General features: G+C 41.3%; 1 protein-coding gene across 1 annotated transcript; it reads right to left on the bottom strand.

Moving 5' to 3' along the window:
• Positions 1–832: 832 nt before the first annotated feature.
• Positions 833–10,017, bottom strand: LOC146064246 (receptor-transporting protein 3-like). Its single transcript, XM_083177512.1, has 2 exons — positions 9,813–10,017; positions 833–5,898 (listed from the first exon to the last, which is right to left on the bottom strand). The coding sequence occupies exons 1-2, from the start codon at positions 9,953–9,955 to the stop codon at positions 5,313–5,315; spliced, it is 729 nt and encodes a 242-aa protein (XP_083033638.1). The 5' UTR covers positions 9,956–10,017; the 3' UTR covers positions 833–5,312.
• Between the last annotated feature and the right edge of the window lie 384 nt (positions 10,018–10,401).

Genomic DNA, 10,401 nt, shown 5'->3' with positions numbered 1-10,401 from the left:
TTGGATGTAGAGCAACAGACAATGGATATATCCTTTGTGATCTGTCCTTTTTGGGGGATCCTAATGTTTGGTGGTGTCACCACCACCCCAATTGTTACTTTGTGTGTTTGTGAAAATTTGCAAAACTACAACTGCCTTCTCCAACATGTGGGGCTGCCCAACACAGGTCAAGGCCACCCTGCATGCTGGGTCCCTCCCCGCAATGTGATCACAAAATTTAGTAATTGTATCGCAAAAAATGCGAATGCTTCACAGAACAGTGAGCCACTTGCATTATTATGGTAGCCCCTGACTGCGCAAACTAGCTGCAAAGGTAGGCACAGGGCTGCCATGTTTTGGTTCACGGTGGCTGTGTGTGGCATCATGCAGCCATCTCAAACCACACCGCAAATGGTCCGGACACGCCTCCATTGTCACCACCACCCACAATCACTTTAACAAAATCTGACCACAGTATAAGGGCTCCAACATGCGCGATGTGACGTGTGCGCATGCACAGATTTGCTAATCTGCAATCAGTGTTGGAAAAAAAAAACATTTCTCAAGTTGTTTCACATAATTATTACTTTAATATCATTTAATGTCCATCAGTAATAATAATAATAACGCTGGATTTTTGAATTTCATGTACAAAATCAGATTATTACAACGAGACAAATGTGCTTATTTTTATTAAATTGTTCTTTTCCCTACTTATAAAACATGAAGGGGGAAATTTACTAAAGGAAATTTGTAAAATACACTTATTTTTGACATTTACTATCCCGAAAATACGGCAATTCATATTCGTATTGATAGCACATCAATACGACTACGAATTGCCGTATTTTCGGGATAGTAAATGTCAAAAATAAGTGTATTTCTGGATACAAATACACCTATTTTTTTACAAATTTCCTTTAGTAAATTTCCCCCGAAAAAACCTATTTAACTATACAAAAGTAATAATACAAGCGACACCATTGCTGTAATGCATTATGTATTATATTCAGGGCCGCCTATAGGGGGCGCTGTGGGTACAGCTGGCCCGGGCCCGGGCAGCTAACTTTGTTCACCGCAAACCCCACCCCTGACGCCTCCACTGTGCTGCACTCGGTGCACTGAACGAAGCACAGACCTCTTCAATGCAGGACGCCGGCGGTCAATTAAAATGCTGCACCGACTTTTTAGCCAATCAGAGCTTGTGTATCATTACCCAATCCGATCAGCTGCCGACTCACCAGCCAGGGCTGCATTTTAATTGGCTGCAGGCGTCCTGCACTGAAGAAACCTGTGCTTCAGGACCTGCCGATCAGCAGGAGGGGATGAGGGAGCAGGAGTCGGGAGGGGGGGTGGACTAAAAATCAGTCACGGGCTCCAAAATTCCTAGTGGCTGCCCTGATTATATTTTATTCCTTTTTACTAAAAATCTCTGTCATTATTAAAATCATATTTATTCTATTAACTATACCACTTCTGCAATGTATTATGTTCTTTCCAAGACTGTGATTTTCCTTGAAAACATCTAGCAGCCTTTATTAAGGTATCTAGGGGCATGCATTACTTGGATTTACTTTTTGGATTTTTGAACACATTATGCGAATTTGCAAAAACACAATTGCACTATACACCAACAATGACCAGTTATAACTATATGTTTTCTAATATTATTTAATTTGGAACTTGTATTATTTGTTTTGACTTGCATTTTTATATGTATGATTACAATTTTTTTTTAGTGATTCAAATTGCTTTTATATCTAACTGATATTCACTGTAATTTCAGTAGCAAAATATTAAAAATGTATTTAGTTTATTTACAGTAAGTGCAGATATTACATCTATCACTTACAACTGAGTAATCCTAGCGTATCATACAAAAAAAATGATCATCAATGTTGTATATATTCTATACTTAGAAAACTTTTTATGTATGAGTAGAAATAATTTTTGCAACATTAGTATATTTCCTTTTTCTTAACTGCTGCAGATTGGGACATCCAGGAAGAAAAATAGGGATAGCTGAGACATAAGTGAGTGGTATTCATTGTGAAGTTTTTGGCACTAGGAATTGCCTGGGTCATTGAATGGAGTTTGTGAAACCAAGCAAAACTCAATATTTAAAAATATATATATTTATTTTACAAATAATACAAATTTATAATATTTAATGTTATTAAAAATGAGGGTGTTTTTTTTTCTATCCTTTTTGTGGTTTTATTTAAAATCTTATTGTAATCGCAACAGCACATGCTGGTGATCTATGAACAAATGTTAATAAAAATTAGAGATGTGTGGCGGCCACTTTTTCGGGTTTTGGTTTTGGATCTGGATCTCCCTTCATGTTTTGGATCTGGATTGGTTTTGGCAAAACCACCCTTGCGGGTTTTGGTTTTGGATCTGGATTTTTATGAAAAAATGCTAAAAATGGCTAAAATAACTAAATTTGGTTTCCACTCATTTCTAGTCAATTTTGATCACTTGATCACTGGGGCAGACAGGGTGGTAGTTGAATAAATTACCCCAAAAAAAGAGAAATGCTCCAAAGAGCAAAAAATACAAAGAGGTATCGGCCTTGTCATGACTGGTGGTAGCAGCTTCAGCACTTCTATCAGGTTGCTGATCTCCCACTATTTCCTCCTCCATCATCCGCCAAAAATGTGTTTTTATTTGATTTATTACTTTTATTTATTTTTCTTACTTTACACTGGACACAGCCTGTCACACTGGACACAGCCCCTGGACACTGCCCCTGGACACAGCCCCTGGACAATGGACACCGCCTCTGGACACAGCTCCTGTACACTGGACACAGCCGTTCACACTGGACACAGCCCCTGGACACTGGACACAGCCCGTCACCCTGGACACAGCCCCTTGACAATGGACACAGCCTCTGGACACCGCCCCTGGACACAGCTCCTGTACACTGGACACAGCCGTCACACTGGACACTGCCCCTGGACACTGGACACAGCCCATCACCCTGGACACAGCCCCTGGACAATGGACACAGCCTCTGGACACAGCTCCTGTACACTGGACACAGCCGTCAAACTGGACACTAGATATAGCTCGTCACACTGGACACTGGATATAGGCTGTCACACTGGACACTAGATATAGTCCGTCACACTGGACACAGCCCGTTACACTGGACACTGGATATAGGCCGTCACAGTGGACACTAGATATATGCCGTCACACTGGACACTAGATATATGCCGTCACACTGGACACTGGATATAGGCCGTCACACTGGACGCTGGACACAGCCCGTTACACTGGACACTGGATATAGTCCGTCACAATGGACACTAGATATATGCCGTCACACTGGACACAGCCCGATACACTGGACACTGGATACAGCCCATCACCCTGGACACAGTCCCTGGACAATGGACACAGCCCCTGGACAATGGACACAGCCCCTGGACAATGGACACAGCCCCTGGACACTGGACACAGCCCCTGAACACAGCCCCTGGACAGTGGACACAGCCCCTGTACACTGGACACAGCCCCTGTACACTGGACACAGCCCCTGTACACAGCCCATGTACACTGGACACAGCTGCTGACACACTGGACACAGCCCCTTGTATTATGGACACTGCAGCCCCTGTACACTGAGTGTACAGTCAGCAGCACTGCAGCCCCTGCATTTGAGCACAGAGCACTGCAGCACCTAGTTTACAACAAAATAAAAAATCTCACTAAATAAATCACAGCACAGGGCACGGAGCACGGAGCACCTAGTTTACAACAAAATAAAAAATCTCACTAAATAAATCACAGCACAGGGCACAGGGCACGGAGCACTGAGCACGGAGCAAAGAGCAGAGAGGACGGAGCACAGATCTCCCACCCACCCTCTTCCCTCTCCTATAATGGAGTGAAGATGGCGGGGCGCGCGTGTGTCTTATATAACATCCCAATCCCGCGAGAATCCGACAGCGCGATGATGACGTTTTTGCCTCGTTTTCGGTCCGGAATCAGGCGGGAACTCCCGAGCCGGCTCGGATCACGGTATTTGGATCTGCCGGATCCCGGAGAACCGGACCCGCTCATCTCTAATAAAAATAAATGTTTATAAATAAAGTATTTTACTTGAATGCATTTAACGTAAAGACTGTGATTATTACAAACCTGCCTACTCTCTCGGAAGTTGTGTGTGGCTTATTTTTGGGTAGGCTCCCACACCCGTAGAAAGGCAGGCACATTCACGGTCTCCTGCCCACACCTTAGTGAAGTGGGCAGGATAGAGATTCATGTGCCAGTATGGAGGGGGTGGGGTTAAAGTGATGCAATACATATAATTTTAGCTCCACCCCTCATGCGGACCTGCGAATTACAGCATTTCCTCGATGTGGGGCGGGGCGTAATGGTGCTGCTCCCCACCTTCCATCTCTGAAGTTCCCAGCAGCATCTCTAATACAAGTAGTGATTAATGTGAGCTAGAGCATTGCATGTAGTCTACATAAAGAACGTGTCAAAAATGTTCTTTGGCTACAAATGTTTAAGTCACAAATATTGGCAATTTTATACAAAAAAATACATTACACAATGGACTGGGTCTGCATTTCAGGCCCGCCATTTGTGTACGTGCACGCTGGCAGAACACACGTTACAGGGTGTGCAGACACTGCCTGGTGCCACGAGTCAGGGGCCTGGCCTTGCTCCATGCCCCATTTCTCTTCTGCACACGTGAGTTGAGCGGGAAGAAGGGATGGGTTTTGACCAATAGAAGCTGCACTGCGAGTGGCCATCCCAGCTCTTACTGTACCTGGACTGGCCTCCAGGCCAACAGCTCCTCTGGCATTTGCCAGAGGTGCAAGATGAACAGTCCGGCACTGAATACACTCATAATATGATACTAATAAGTATGTTCCAAATCAACCTGTACAGTCTCTAATAGGGATGCAACAATTCTTTATGCATGTACAATCTGATGTCCTTTTTGCAGCTGATGTAAATCTGGAACATTTATTAGTGGTGCAAAACAGAATGCATCACATGATGCATAAGTATACTTGCATGCAAGTAAATATACTTTTTTGCATATGTAATTTTCCCCAGAATGTTTATCCTATCTCCACTAGCCTAACACTAATTAGTGCCCTGGCTAGACTGAACACAGACCCAATCCCTTCAACCACTAAGATATGTGAAGGTAGTATTGTAGTGAATGCAGAAAGTTTGTGTATTCCATATATGTGTTTAAATAGAAAGACAAGCATAATATACCACTTAAAGATATACTTAATTAAGCTTTGAGAGGACAGGGATGATTATGAAAGTTTCCCCCCCAGCATTATTTCATAAAATGATCAATGTTTTGAAAACCCAGCAGCCAACATGCACAAAATGATAAAGAGAACAAACACTATAATTAGTATCCCATTTATCTCATCGTGTGACTGGTGAGCTGCTGTAGAAGTGCGGCCTGTTGACCAGGAGTAATCATACTCATCTTGAGCTCTCCTTTGCCATATTTGGGGTTGAGCTGATTGTTGCGGAATGACATATCCTCTTGGGGCAGTTTGCACCTTGGTACCTCTTCTGTCACCTTCCACTGCTTTCCATTGACATACATTCACCTTACAAGCCTCACAATTCTCCACATCATGAGGCCCATCTACATCATCATAAATCAGAGGTGGTAAGAATGAATCATCGCTGTTCTTCATATAGACCATTCTCTGGATTTTGCTGACCAGATTTCTGACGACCCTTTTAATGTTGTCTTCAGTGATCTCCGCTTTTTCCCAAACAGCAACTGTGCACCGCTTACATTTTTGCCTAAAGATCCTCATTCTCACGATGCCACGTGTAGACTGTTTATCCCACCTTATCAGGAACAAAATGTGCACATGTGCTGAGTTCCACCACCGGACACAACGTGAGCACAAGAACCTGAAGCATAAAAAGGTCTAGATGTTATTTAAGTTGCAACTACAATTTACAGCTAATTTAATTGTGTTTACTATGGGGCAAATGAACCTTTGACAACAAGAGATGATTAGTCTCATGAGCAATCTAAAATTCTTCATTACTATTTTGGAAGTTATGATCCTACAGAATGAATTAGTGCAATTCTACCAAAAAAAACCACAGGTTTATACCATAAGGCCCATACACACTGGGTGACTTTGAGCTGAAAGTCGCTCAAAACAGCAGGTTTGAAGCCGCCCAGTGTGTATGCTCCGGCGATACAGTGTGTATGTCATCGCTGTCCATACACGCTGATCATCGCTTTCCATACACGCTGGGCATAGTCGCCCAGTGTGTATAGACCTTTACTGTAAAAGTCCCAAGCCTGGTACATAAGAAAAGCAAGGACATTTCCTGAATACGTAAATAGATCGGTGCCGGACGGGTTCCAGACAGTCGGGATCCCAACAGTCGTTTACCCGACATCGGGATCCTGACTGTCAAAATGCCGACAGCCGGGTGCCCGACAGCCGGGTGCCCGACAGCCACCCGCTATTTTCCCTAGTGGGGGTCCACGACCCCCATAGAGGGAGAATAGAATAGGTGGCTCGCGTAGCCGTGCCCGCAGCATGGCTATGAGCGCAGCGAGCCCACAAGGGGCTTTTTTGCGCTCGCCATGCTGTCTGACTCCGGGCAGTCAGGATCCCGACGTCGGGATAATGACTGTCGGGATACCGTACCACACCCAAATAGATGACAAATGCACATAGAAGGCTCAAGCTAGGCTACATTGTGCATTCACTGACACCAGGGTCATCTTAACATACAGTATGGGCTCAATGGATCCCCAATTCTAGGGGCCTTTGAGATGGGGCAGATAGGGTTGTGGGCATCTGCCTCTTGAGCTTCTTGGGAGGCAGTAGGGAGATGCATTCTCTTCCTGCCTCCCTGCCTGCAGTCAGACAATGAATGGCTGTCAGCATGCTGATTGGTGGATGGCTGAAGTTATCCACTAATCAGAGTGCTGATAGCCATTCCCTTTATGGAAGCAAGTGGGGAGGTGGCATGGGACCACTGGAAGGGGTGTTCTATGATTTTGTTTGTTTACATTTTTTTTATGTGAATGGGTGTGAAGGGGCGTCAAATGCATTGGTTTGCTCTGGGCCTACAATGCTGTTAAGATGGCCCTGAGTGACACCATGCATATCCAAATGAGTATAGATAGTGCTTTGGAACAGGAAGGACAGGTATCCCTGGGCCTTCCCTTATATATTGCTATGGGATCCAGTTATGACACGTTCTGCCCCTGACCACAAGTTTTGCATGTGACAGCACAGACTAGTTTAGATTTCTTTCTCAATAATAATGAAAAATCTTTCTTTATCTCTATATTGTATGAATCCGCTACAGGTTTGTTTATAAAAATGTAATTAAAACGTATTAGCTATGCATTCTAATGCATATTATTGAAAACTGAATACATTTCATACTTGCCTACTCTTGAAAACTAGTTTCAGGGAGATATTAGTTGGTAATAGAATTTTGCAAAGCACCCCATTGAGGAGGTGTGTCATGCTACAACCAAAGGGCATGTTTGGTTCCATATATGGAGAGATTGTGAACGTGGCACCTAGAAGCGTGGGAGTGTAATTTAAAATGACTTATATCCAAATGTAGATGAATTCCAAAGCAGTAACTAAGAAATACTATACCTGGTAAAGTGCTGGGAAACGGTGCTGATGATTCAATGAAAATGTAACAGTGTAATGTGAGCTAGGTGAAATGAGGGAGATTGCTAGACTAATGAGGGAGAGAGGGAGATTGCTGTTATTTCAGGGAGTCTCCTGCAGAATGCAGGAGGGTAGGCAACTCTGATACATTTTTTAGCTTAACTTATCACGCCACAGCTATGCGTGCTTGCCCTGTTATCCTATTGGAAATAAATGGGAAAATTAGTTTTTCTGTTAAAATCCATGTAAGATAATGAAAATCAGCCTATAAATAAAAAGGTTAAAAATTATAGAAATGTTAGAAAACTATTCTTAATAAATGCTGTAGGTTTTTTTCGGGGTGCATAAAATGACTATTGTTGATATTTTAGTGATTTTAAGCCACTTTAAAATTGTGTTACTACAGTATATATTCATGGATGTGATGGAACTTGATCTCACTCTCTCTACTATATCTCTTTCCAAGCAGTGGTGCATACACCCCTAAGTTGAGCCTCAAATTCACTAACAGAGCAAAAAAAAAAAAGCACCCAATTGGATATTCCCCTTTAGACTATCCAAATATTATCAGTTGATTTTTTTATATAGTCTTTTGTATCATATTTTACTTACATTTATCATCTACAATCATATTATGCACTGTGCTTGATTGCATAATTCTTAGTTCTATAAACCTTGTTGATTTCTTTAATAGTGATATCAATCTACAACTTCTGCTGCAGTGTGGTCAAAACATAACTTAATACTTGGCTTCAATTGGCCTATTCACTCTGCTGAGGTCTATTTGGTATTCTTATAATAACTAAAATACTAATTATTACTAATTCCCAGGCACAGTCCATGGTGTAATCCTTTGAGTGCCAAGTGAATTTGTCAAAATAGGGGTGAAAATTGTCAATCAAACATTTATTCATCATAATGACCTGTAATGTTTGCCTTTGATATCAGAAAAATAACCTTTTTTTACACAACATTTTTTATTTGAATGTATACAATAAATGTGAGCGACGCTGGCATTTGGAAGCAGATATTTTGCACATCTCGCACAGAGATTTTAGCACTCAAAGGGTTAAAGACTTGTCAAATCTAGAAATGTATTTTCTACATTTGCCCTTAACTTCATAGTTTTCATATCCATAACTTCACATTTAATGAATCACAGTATTCAACTTGTAAAATAATCATATTCAAACTAAGGGTCTGATTCAGCTTTATAAAGAAAGAAAAAAAAAAGCATGCAACAGGGCAAAACCATGTTGCACTGCAGGTGAGGTATATAACATATGCAGAGGATTTGCCTGGGGTGTGCTCAAACTGAAACTTGCATTGCATTGTAAAAATATAACTAACATGTAAAAGCAGCAAGTACTGATCCTGTAGGGAAACACTGCATAGTAACATAGGGGATAATTCTGGTTCACATGCGAAGCACATTTGGGGCCTGATTCTGGTTCACTCGCAGCTTACCGAGTGCAAGAGAGCCCGACCTACAAATTTGGGCAAAACCATGTGCACTGCAGGTGGGGCAGATGTAACATGTGCAGAGAGAGTTAAATTTGGGTGGGGTGTGCTGAAACTGAAATCTAAATTGCAGTGTAAAAATAATGCAGCCAGTATTTTCCCTGCACAGAAGCTAAATAACTCACACAAATCTAACTCTATACATGCTACATCTGCCCCACCTGCAGTGCACATGGTTTTGCCCATTTTCCAAACAAATTTGTACTGAGCTCAGATCTGAATAAGGCGCCATGTTGGGAACTCTAATATATATAGAACTCTAATATATATAGAAAAGCACATAAATTGCCTATTATTACTACTGATAATTAAACAGGACACAATAATACGTTTATAGGTTCAGTGCTACAGATTAAGATGCCTGAGAATATTTAATCCTTAAATACAATATATAGACCGATATCAGCATACAGTGCACTGTCAGCCTGCCACCTTATTTTTAGTACACTACTCTTTCTTTCTTTCTGTCTCACTCTATTGTCTCTATATTTCGCAATCTTAAAATCTACTAATAAAAGTTATATTTTAATATTCCTAGGTACATCATGTATATGATGGCTTATTTCTCTATGTTTTTACTGAATGATGAACACTTTCTATGTAAGCCCCATTACCAGATATTCTTCCCTGAGACTCTTCTCTTACCTTGCAAAGGTGATCTGTTTGTATTCCAAATGTCCCTGCTGTGATTGCAGATTATCCTCCACACTGAAGCTCCACTTATTATCAGGGATTCCCTGATCCACTAATTCATTTTTAAATAGTGTTTTCCATGTCGACTGATCCATCTTCGGTTGTTACTTCAAGTGTACTGAACGTCCTCCTGAAGATACAAAGCCCTAAGCTCTGACGAGTAAGACGTTTTGAAGAAATGAAACTGAAACAATGTGTGTTCCTGAAACTACAGAATGCATTCCTTATGAATGGGAATAAGAAAACAGTATACTCGCGCTATACAAAAAAGACCTGGCTAATGGTAATGATACCCTCCTTTATAAAAGGGACAGAAAACAAAAAACAACCATATAAAGGCTGCGCTGGAAAGTATCTTTAAAATAACAAGTATTTATTATACTGTACATAAATTAATCACTGACCAGTGTTAAAACATAATCACACACAAAAATTATTGCATACAAATTTATAGTTATATATAGGATTAATTAGTTAGTTGGTTTAGCAGCTTTTTAGTATAGATAGAATAAACTGAATGCCTGGAAGCAGATATTAAAAA

Source organism: Crinia signifera, chromosome 3 (assembly GCF_055691185.1).
Source record: "Crinia signifera chromosome 3, ASM5569118v1, whole genome shotgun sequence".
Taxonomy (NCBI): domain Eukaryota; kingdom Metazoa; phylum Chordata; class Amphibia; order Anura; family Myobatrachidae; genus Crinia; species Crinia signifera.
The sequence above is the reverse complement of the archived record's forward strand: the minus strand, read 5'-3'. Positions and strand labels throughout refer to the sequence as shown.